The 10,996-nt window shown below is 44.2% G+C and overlaps 1 protein-coding gene across 1 annotated transcript; it reads right to left on the reverse strand.

Annotated features, from left to right (window-relative positions):
• Positions 1 to 7,306: 7,306 nt before the first annotated feature.
• On the reverse strand, positions 7,307 to 10,996 carry LOC117728689 (beta-1,3-galactosyltransferase 1-like). Its single transcript, XM_034529480.1, has 3 exons — positions 10,918 to 10,996; positions 10,731 to 10,796; positions 7,307 to 9,613 (listed from the first exon to the last, which is right to left on the reverse strand). The coding sequence occupies exons 2-3, from the start codon at positions 10,763 to 10,765 to the stop codon at positions 8,413 to 8,415; spliced, it is 1,236 nt and encodes a 411-aa protein (XP_034385371.1). The 5' UTR covers positions 10,766 to 10,796; positions 10,918 to 10,996; the 3' UTR covers positions 7,307 to 8,412.

The following is a 10,996-nucleotide window of genomic DNA, read 5'->3' on the forward strand; positions in this document are numbered from 1 at the left end:
CCGAACACATCAAGCCCAACATTTGTAAAGGGAGGCTCTGTCGAGAGACGATCCGCTGGAAGACTGGCCATCTTTTGAATTGTAAGTGGGGCTCTAAGCCTTCTGCAGGTTATACACTGGTGGATGATGCTGCTCACTTTTCTTTTGCCACCAACAATCCAAAAGCCAGCTGTATGGACAGCCCCTTCTGTAAACAGACGGCCTTGGTGATAGATTTGTTCGTGGTGATGCTTGATGAGTAAGGTTGCAACTTTATGTTTGCCAGGAATAATCACTAAAGTCTTTTCACTCTGATCAAGGTTTGCATTGTGGAGGCGGCCCCCGACTCTCAGAAGGCAGTGTGCATCAATGAAAGGATCTAGATTTTTGAGAGGGCTACATTTAGGGATCTGCTCATGTTTTTGGATACATCTGATCTCTTGACTGTAGACTTCTTCCTGTGCGACGCTTGATCAGACTCCTCAACAGTGTATCCTGTTTTGCAGTGATGCCAGCCCTTACAAGGGCTGTTCTTCAAGGTCATGTTGAAAAGACGGGCTATGTGTATGAGGCGAACAATGGCCCGTGTTAGAGACTTCCAAGATGAGAACTTTGAGAATCGTTGAGAACCAAGCTGCTTGGATGTTGTTGTAGTACTCAAAGTGGACACCAGAGGGCGAATGTCTGGGTCTGAACCCGGGTCTACAAGCTCGTAGGTGCTCTCTGAGGCACTTGTCTCCGGTGTGTACAGAGATTTGGGTCCACTCAGCCAGTTTGTGTCGTTCAAACGGCCTGCAGCGACAGAACGTGTAGCGTGGTCCGCAGGGTTCTGTTCTGTTGACACGTAGCGCCATTGATCTGGGTGGGAGGACCTTCGGATACGTAATACCCGGTTACTTACATATACATAAAAGCGCATGCTTTCATTAGAAATGTAGCCAAGGACTACCTTGCTGTCTGAGTGGAAGGTTGTAGCATCGAGCTGGAGGTCTAGTTCTGCCGAGATTAAGTCTGCTAACTCCACTCCAAGCACTGCTGCGCAAAGTTCCAGTCTGGGAATTGTTTGTTCAGGACGGGGGGTCAGCTTGGCTTTGCCCATTACAAATCCCACATGGTTATTTCCAGCAGAGTCAGTTACTTTTAGATATGCCACAGCGGCGATAGCTTTCGTGGATGCGTCAGAAAAGACGCACAATTCCCTTCTGACAGCTGCTGGGGGTGAAGTTGTAGTGTAGGCTCTGGGAATAGAAAGCTGGGACAGTTCTTTCAAAGATGCTCTCCAAGATGTCCATGCGTCTTCCATTTCTTGGGGCAAAGGCGAGTCCCAGTCACCTTTCTCAGTTGTGAGTTCTCTCAGAATAGCCTTGCCTTGTATTGTGACTGGCGCTACAAACCCTAGAGGATCGTAGAGGCTGTTGATTGTAGACAAGACACCCCGTCGAGTGTAGGATTTTATCTCGTCGGAGACGCTGAAGTGGAAGCAGTCGGTCTGGAGGTCCCAATTGATTCCAAGACTACGCTGCATTGGCAGCGTATCTGCACTGAGGTCCAGGTCTTTAAGGTCTTTTGCACGATCTTCGGCCGGAAAGGCCTCCATGACCTCCTTGTTGTTTGCTGCGATCTTGTGCAGCCTTAGGTTTGATTTGGAGAGAACATCTTGTGTCTTTTTCAGCAGGTTGACCGCAGCTTTGACTGTGGGCAAGGACTTCAACCCATCGTCTACATAGAAGTCACGCATCACAAAACTTTGGACGTCAGGGTCAATGCGAAGCTCACTGACCTGAACAGACTGGTGCAGTCCATGAATCGCTACTGCGGGTGAAGGACTATTTCCAAAGACGTGGACCGTCATCCGATACTCCACAATGTCTTTGGAGGGGTCGTTATCTTGGAACCATAGAAAACGTTGGAAGTTCCTATCGTCTTCCCTTACTGAAAAACAATAAAACATCTGTTCTATGTCCGTTGTAAAGGCGATTGCTTCCTTTCTAAAGCGCATTAATACACCAAGCAGCGTGTTGTTCAGATCAGGCCCAGTCAACAGCACGTCACTGAGCGACACACCGTTGTACTGGGCGCTGGAATCGAAGACCACTCGTATTTGTTTTGGTTTTCTTGGATGGTACACACCAAATATTGGCAAGTACCACTGTTCTTCATCCTCACTGGGAGGAGGGGATAACTCAGCATGACCATTCTTGAACATTTTGTCCGTGAAACTGAGAAAATGGTCTCTCATTTCAGGCTTCCTTTCAAAGTTGCGTCTGAGCGACTTGAGCCGGTTCAATGCCTGTGGCCTGTTATTGGGGAGCCGTTGACGTGAGCATTTAAAGGGTAATGGAGCTACCCAACTGTTGTTTGCATCTTTTGTTAGTCTTTCTTTTATTATTTTCATGAAGGAGATGTCCTGGATAGACGGAGCCATGTTGTTGTCGTCCTTGGTCTGCTTGAATATGTTATGTCCTAGGCTGTCAACATCACAGTTTGATATCTCTTCAGGATGTGTTTGGAGGTGGTTTGTGGCTTGGGTGTCACTGTATTTTTCCTTTACACGGAACATGTTAGGACATGGGTCAAAGAGAGTAGGGCGTCCCCGTTCCGTGGTGTTTGTGTAGAAGGCGTTGACTGTCGATGGTTTGTGAACGCGGCCTAAACATACATTACCCACGATGATCCGTCCCAGATCCAACTTCTGAGCATAAGGTAGGTTGTGTGGGCCATTGACCTGTTTGCGGACCTTATGGACTCTGATAATATCCCGCCTTAAGAGAAGCATAATTGGGGCTTGTGGGTCGATATCTGGGATGAGGTGTGCGACTGACTTTAGGTGTGCGTGATAAAAAGCTGCATTGGGAGTTGGAATCTCACTTCTGTTATTTGGGATGTCATCACATTCTATGAGGCTGGGTAGTGGGATGCTGACGGTCCTATCCAAAGATTCCACGATGTAGCCACTGGCCCTTCTTCCTGTTGCTTTCTTTACTCCAGCACATGTTTTCAGTGAGTAAGGAGCACTTGGACTTTGGTCATTGAAGACTTCGAAGAACTGTGAACGAACTAGTGATCTCTTGTTCTGTTCGTCCAGAATCACGTACATCTTCACTGCTTTGTGAGCGTGGCCGGCGCTTTTACATTCATAACAACGAACATTAAATGTGCAGTACCTTGCAATGTGTGATGATGAAGCACAGCATCTGAAACAAACGTTATTCTCTTTTAAGAATGTCTTACGGTCTTCGATGGGCATTTCACTGAATGCACGGCATTTGCGTATAGGGTGAGGTTTTTTATGGATTGGACACAGTTTGTCACAGTCATTGAATTTCGTTGAGGGCTCCCTAGGATCAGAGATGGCTTTTGGAAATATCTCTGTTTTGTGAACAGAGACTTCTCGCTGTCTGTTTGGCTTCCAAGCTGTTTTTTCTGGCCTGGGAGACATGTCTGAGTGAGAGACAAAGTTGAAACTTGGGTCATTTTTGACACTAGCTTCTTGGCTAACAAAGTTTAATAATCAGGCAAAGGGGGGATATGAAACGTGATGTTGCCGCTTGTAGGATGACCCAACTGACGCCCACTTCTCCTGCAGACCGAAGGGGAGCTTCTGTACAATTGGGTTGACGCCTCTCGTTGTATCGAGGAAAGAGAGGCCGGGTAGGTCTCCTTCAGCTTTGGCTGACTCTAGTTCCATTAAAAGATCACTCAACTTTGTTAGTTTAGAATAATCTCGATTTGTTATTTTTGGAAAGGCGTTGATACGTTTGAACAGAGCATCTTCTATTACTTCTGCGGAGCCATAAGATTGTTCAAGTCTGTCCCATATCATAGCCAAGCCTGCTGCTGGATGATTGATGTGTATTGCTCTTATGTGCTCGACGTGTTCTGCTGACTCTTTGCCGAGCCACTTAAACAGGAGATCCATTTCTTCGCTTGGTGTCAGGTCCAAACCTCTGGTTGCATTCTGAAAAGACCGTTTCCAGGCTCTGTAGTTCTGAGGTCTGTCGTTGAATTGAAGTAGGCCTGTTGCCACAAGCTCACGACGAGCAAAGTATCTCACGAAGTCGCTGATGTTGGAGTTGTTATAATAGGTGTTTGAAGATGTGGGATAGGATTTAAGAGCAGGATCGCCTTTGTCGTTTTGAGGTCCAAGACCTTGCTCAGGAGTGGCATTGTGGTTGTCAAACCGAACATTGCGTGTCCCATCGAGCTTTTCATCTTCATAGATGTAAGGCTGCTGTGAGATGAGGCGAGTTGGTTGAGAAGCTGCATTGTGGCCATGTGTATGATGGGAAGCTATATTGGCTTGGGCCGGATGGAATGAGTTGGCTTCAGATTTGATAGATGAAGCTGGAGTTTCGTAGTTAGGGCTTGACCCTCTTATTGCTCCAACACCATCATCGTGCAGCTGAGCGTCTGTGTTTTGTGATTCGGCTTGATCAATCACATATTGTTCTGTGCGTTGTGCAGCTTCCAAAGGACTGGAGTCCAAATTTAACATGGAACTATGTCTTTCACTATTTTTATATACCACAGCTTCAAGGGCTTCGGCCTCAGCTACGGCTGCAGCAGTTTCTTTCTTGTAATTGAGCATTTCTATTGAGGCTTCCAGCGTAGCTTTTTCTAGCTTTGTTGAGGCTTCTAGCTTAGCTTTTTCTAGTTTTAGGCTCATTTCCTCTTCGGCGTAGGACATGCGTGCCTTTGCTGCTTCTGCTCTCGCTCTTGCCTTTGCTGCAGCAGACCCCGTTGATGATACACTTGAGTATGTAGCAGAACATGTAGCGCGGGACCGCGTCTTTAATGAAGTTGCTTTCTCGGACATGGTGTTGTCTGGTGACGTACGTCTGTTTAGACACCGCTGTGATGGTCATCCACTGGCTGCGTGACATGATGTTGTTAGTAGCGTCTGCCAGCTGGCTGCATTATCTTGCCCGCTAGAAAGACGTTGTTTTACTATGCTGCCCTCAGTATATGTGCCGTGATACACCTTGGCAGTTAGACAAACTCTTTCCTGACATCACGACTCTGAAGACAGTTGTCTGTTGTCCACAGGTTTATTGACGTAAGAAAGAGTCAAACTAAAACACACAAAGGGCATAATGAATACAAACAAAATGCTTTCTTGTTAACCTTACACATACACACAATGTAAATATACTGATTCTTCAATGAAATAACTTGCTTTATTTTTAACCGCTGCTTTTATGTACTTACTACTGATTTACACATATGTTCTTATAAACCACTGTATTTTAACATAACAACTCTTTATTCATATTTATTCTGTCATATGAACAACATTCATAGCGGAGTAGTCATTAACTATGACTCGATGGACTTTGTGCATAAAACTTCCCAAACTAAACATTGTCACAAAAATAATCATCTGCGATCATAAGTAACAATAAAACAAATCAATACATACCAACGATGCCATCAAAAGGCATAAGATGCAAGCTTCATCATATATAGTTTTTATTAATAAATGTGTATAAATGAGTCTCTGACTGCTGTCTGAACAAACCCCTCTCCATAAAGCTTCATAATATATAGTTTTTATTAATAAATGTGTATAAATGAGTCTCTGACTGCTGTCTGAACTAACCCCTCTCCATAAAGCTTCATAATATATAGTTTTTAAAACATGACCTCATAGAAATCATCATGAAACTTCACCACCTCATCACTCACATTAAATGGAGGAGTTATTATATTACACGGTTTATGAAATGTTATGTTTAAATATGCAAATGAGGCGTCATCTTATGGTAACTTCAGGAGAAATCTGCAGACGCCAAAAGACCAAATAGTAAAAAGTAAACACCTGAATGATTATTTTGGATGTTTTCTTGCCACTAGTCTGAAAAAAATGGAAGCAAAATAGCCACAAAATTGATTAGAGTGTTAAAAACAACATTTCCTTATAGCGTCTCCCCTTAAACGCGTAAAAACGCAGATTCGAGACGTGCAAATGAACTTTTTTTTCTTTGCACATCATGTGTCAGAAGCAGCTTCACACGAGCACTCGGAGAACATCGCCGATGCCCGTCTGAAGGTTTACGACGAGTCTCGACACGTCTCGCGTGGAAGAAGAAATGTTGTGAAACACACAACCTGTGGGCACCAATGTAGCTCCACTTGTTGTGCGGCCAGTGTTTGTGTAAGGTGGAAACACACTCTGCACACACAGCTTCGTCCACCTTGGTCACATGTTAACTTAAGTGTGACTTCTTAATCTCTGGTCATTGAGATTTCCTTTGTCTTTAATACCTCTGCAGTTGAAGCTCGCGCTTCCTCACAACTTTTATGGTCGGGTGTTCCACCAATATCTTCATTCAAGAGCATGTTTTTTAAAATAAAAATAGCTGAATGTAGAGAGTTCATCACACTTTCTAGAAGTGTCACATTTTCACTCTTAAGTCGTGAGATTTGCAGCCGATAAATAAAATATAGCCTGAGATTGAACACCATCTACACACCATCTTTTTAGTATTTAAAAAAGAAAAATACTGTCTTTATACCCAAAGTTGTTAGCTGCACTGTGTTGTTTTGTGATTAATAAACAATACTAATAAAGTGATTAATCTCATGTACTCTCTACGTTGGTCCTCCGTGAGTTTTGGGGTTGTGGAAAGTCCTCTTTAGACGTTAGACTCTGCAGCAGTCACAGGCTCAGGATTTGAAGGTAAAGTGCAGACAAGAGACACAGTGAAGAGAAACAACAATTATAAATAAGCAAATAAACAATACAAAAAAACATGTCATGTTGAACCATTGTTTGTTCTCCGTGTGCAAAAAATAAACAACATCTGTTAGCGAAGAGGACTTTCTACACGCTAAAAACATGGATACCAGAAGCTGGATATGACGTCACTGACTGGTTACCATGGTGAGAAAACCAGGAGGCAGGCCGGAGGAACATCGGTGCAGTTGTTTTCATTCATTTAATCTGATCTGTTAACTCTAGAGATTTAGATCTTCAGATCTTTAGAGCTTCAGAGCTTTACATCTGTAGAGCTTTAGAGCTTCAGATCTTTAGAGCTTCAGAGCTTTAAATCTGTAGAGCTTTAGAGCTTCAGAGCTTCAGATCTTTAGAGCTTTAGATCTTCAAATCTTTAGAGCTTCAGAGCTTTAAATCTGTAGAGCTTTAGAGCTTCAGAGCTTCAGATCTTTAGAGCTTTAGATCTTCAAATCTTTAGAGCTTCAGAGCTTTAAATCTGTAGAGCTTTAGAGCTTCAGATCTTTAGAGCTTCAGAGCTTCACATCTTTAGAGCTTTAGAGCTTCAGAGCTTTAGATCTTCAGAGCTTCAAATCTATAGAGCTTTATAGTTTCAGAGCTTTAGAGCTTCAGAGCTTCAAATCTGTAGAGCTTCAGAGCTTTAGATCTTTAGAGCTTCAGAGCTTTAGAGCTTCAGAGCTTTAGATCTTCAGAGCTTCAAATCTATAGAGCTTTAGAGTTTTATAGTTTCAGAGCTTTAGAGCTTTAGATCTTCAGAGCTTTAAATCTGTAGAGCTTTAGAGCTTCAGAGCTTCAGATCTTTAGAGCTTTAGATCTTCAAATCTTTAGAGTTTCAGAACTTCAGATCTTTAGAGCTTCAGAGCTTCACATCTTTAGAGCTTTAGAGCTTCAGAGCTTTAGATCTTCAGAGCTTCAAATCTATAGAGCTTTATAGTTTCAGAGCTTTAGAGCTTTAGAGCTTCAGAGCTTCAAATCTGTAGAGCTTTAGAGCTTCAGAGCTTTAGATCTTCAAATCTTTCAAGCTTTAGAACTTCAGAGCTTTAGAGCTTTAGAGCTTCAGAGCTTTAGAGCTTCACATCTTTAGAGTGTCAGAGCTTCAGAGCTTTAGATCTTCAGAGCTTCAAATCTATAGAGCTTTAGAGCTTAAGAGCTTTAGAGCTTTGGAGCTCCATAGCTTTAGAGCTTTATAGCTTCAGAGCTTTAGCTCTTCAGAGCTTCAAATCTGTAGAGCTTTAGAGCTTCAGAGCTTTAGAGCTTCAGAGCTTTAGATCTTTAGAGGTTCAGAGCTTCAACGTTTTAAAACTTCAAATATGTAGAGTTTCAGAACTTTAGAGTTTTAGAGTTTTAGAGTTCTAGAGCTTCACAACTTTAGGGCTTTAGAGCTTCAGAGCTTCAGAGCGCTGCAGGAATGAGTCCCAAAACACAGAAAAGAGCACTTTTTTGCACTTCTGGTTTCCTCATCTTTAAATGGGTTTTTTTTTTGGCTAACACACGCGGTTTGGTTCTCCGCCATAAAACAGGATGTTGGTAAACATCATTCTGGTGGATTTAGAAGCTTTCCCGTGTCTTGTTATTTACAATTTATTTACAATTTCGAGATATTAAGTCATTAAGTCTTAAGTTATTATTGAAAGAACCTTTAAATACTTTATATAAAATATAAATCAACAATCAATATATTAAGTCCTTCTTTAGCCGTGTCAGCAGTACTGACCTGGTCTCTTGAAGTCTTTCCAGACACTCACGCGATCAACAAACGGTTGCGTAGTCGTGACAACGAGCTGCGAGTAAGCACAGCGGCTGTACTCCCGAGGCTCCAACTGAAAATAGTTCCAGTTCGGGGGGTCGGTGGGATCGATGCCCAAGTGGCTCATGCACATCCCCAAATACACGTCTTCGATGTAAATGGCTTTAACGTGTCTGGAGGCCTCCACAAGCTTTCTCGGGAGGTCGAGGGATAAAACGTAGCCCATGCCCAAAGGGTACCGAGGGTAAAACGCCGACGGGTAAATCTCCACAGGGAGGAACCACTTCGATGTCCGGTATCTGTGGACCGCGGCGTGGCCTTGCACGAGTCCCGTCATGTAGTTGGTCCTCGGGGCGTTCGCCAACATGCCGACGAGTTTGGGCACGTTCAGAAACATGTCCGTGTCGACCTTCATGGCGTACGAGGCACCGGGGCAGTGCGCGTCCAGCCACTCCAGCATCACCATGGTCTTGATGGTGAGGTTCTTGTAGGAGTCCAGGAAGTCGCTCTGGATCAGGTCGCGGTGCTCGAGGCTCTCCTGCAGCAGCGGGCCGTCGGTCCACCCCGGTCCCGGTCTCGGTCCCACTCCCTCCCCGCCGTGCAGCCCCATCAGGAAGAACAGCGCCACCGCATTGCCCAGAGCCGCGCGCTCGCTGCCCCAGGTGCTGCGGATGACGTCGCGGTCTGCCCTGTTGTCGGGAGCCACGGGAACCATCAGAACCAGGAAAGGCTTCTGCCGCTCGCACGTCTTCGGCTCGTTTATGACGAAGTGGTACTCAGAGGGGTATTCCACCAGGTAGGGGCCCGGAGATTTATAAGGAGTCGCCGTCTGCGCCTCAGCTTTGCTCGCCGCCGCCGCCGCCTTTGAGGAGGTCTCTGTTTGAGGAGGTGCAGCCAGGCCGATCTCAGTCGGTTTAGATCCAGGTGTGCTGGCGACGGGACCCCTCTGTTTGGGAGGGACGAGGCTTTGCCTCTGACCGTTGGACTTAAGCCCCCACTTCGTCGGGTTCCACCCGGGCACCATTTCCTTCACGTTTGTGTTGTAGAAGAACAAAACCACCGTCAACACCAGGACGACAAAGATGAAGTGGCGCTGTGAGGAACAACACCACCTCCCGCTATCCGGCGGTTTGCCAGCATCCTGGGCCCCCTGGCTGAGAGCAGAGAGGAGACAGTGAGACGGACAGCGAGGATAAGTAATACATTTACTCAAAGACAAGTAAAGTTCTCTGTTCAGAAAATACGGCCGACATCTTCACGATAAACATTCAACAGCTGTGACTGACGTCAGAGCACCAGCATCAGGATGTAAACACAGGGTCCTGCTCTCTGTCCTGTGATCCGCCCGTGCAGCTTGATCCTGGACCATCGATGGGTCCAGGTGGTCTCTGTGAAGACCTGCGCTCAGCGGTCACCGACCTCCCGCTGCTTTCATCCATCTTATTACATCAGACAGCCAAGAGCATGCTGGGTACTCTCTGGGGCCATTTGGGGCCATTTAGTCGTAGAGCGAAGATCGCCTCAAAGTCCGCTGCACTTGTTCCTCACGCTTCATTTTACGATGTTGATGAATGTATTCCTTTTTAGGTCATTAGTGATTAACTCGGAATTGCTAAATAAAGACAAAAATATTGCTTACGGTCGCAGACGTTGCCAAAGCAAAAATTGCATTTATCTGACATTTAAGATACTTCCACCAATGCAGTATTGTTACTTTTACTTCAACAAGAGATCAGAGTACTTCTTCCACCAATGCAGTATTATTACTTTTACTTCAACAAGAGATCAGAGTACTTCTTCCACCAATGCAGTATTGTTACTTTTACTAAGTAAAAGATTCTCCTCTACTGCAGTATTACTACTTTGTCCATCGTTGCGGTCCTAAAATACGATAAAATATTACTAATTAATAATCCTGTAGGACATTCTTGTGCCAGAGTTTCATTGAAGTTCCAATATAATAAAAATAACAACAATATGAACAATAGAATAATAATTATGTAAAAAGAAATAATACCGAAACAAATGGAGTCACGATAGGAATAAGAGTAATAAATAAACAAAAAACTAAAATAGAAAAATAATAAAGTGTATAAGAAGTGATACTAACACCAGTGCATATTTAAGCAATCTCCTGGGAGTAGATTAACAGTTCTAGGCCTACTAAATACTGTTAAAGATTAAACTTTATAAATAAATAACCTTCCACAGCTCCTTCCTTCCTCTCCTCTGCTTCCTTCATGAACACAGGTGATTTGAGGTAAAACATACCTTTGTGCCACCGTAGCTGAGACACTTTCCACCATGTCGACAATCCCCAAAACGTTGATTGTCGTCCTTTTAAAAAAAAAGAAGAAAAAAAAGATGTGTAATCATAAAAAAATTGTTATGGAAGGCAGAAGAATCGTCATGACACCACTTTGAGGCATCCAGTTGAAGTTGAAGTTGAGACTCGCACCTCGTCGCCTGCAACAGAACAAATATTTACAAAAAAATCATATCCCCGAGCCTTCGATCCCAGATCCAGCCATCTCTGT

Source organism: Cyclopterus lumpus, chromosome 3 (genome assembly GCF_009769545.1).
Source record: "Cyclopterus lumpus isolate fCycLum1 chromosome 3, fCycLum1.pri, whole genome shotgun sequence".
Lineage (NCBI taxonomy): Eukaryota > Metazoa > Chordata > Actinopteri > Perciformes > Cyclopteridae > Cyclopterus > Cyclopterus lumpus.

Bases quoted from the DNA above. Each gene is read 5' to 3' on its own strand.
- LOC117728689 (XM_034529480.1), bottom strand. From the start codon at position 10,765: ATGGTGGAAAGTGTCTCAGCTACGGTGGCACAAAG. The intron at 9,614-10,730 runs GTATGTTTTACC...CTCTGCTCTCAG, and splicing joins TCAGCTACGGTGGCACAAAG to CCAGGGGGCCCAGGATGCTG.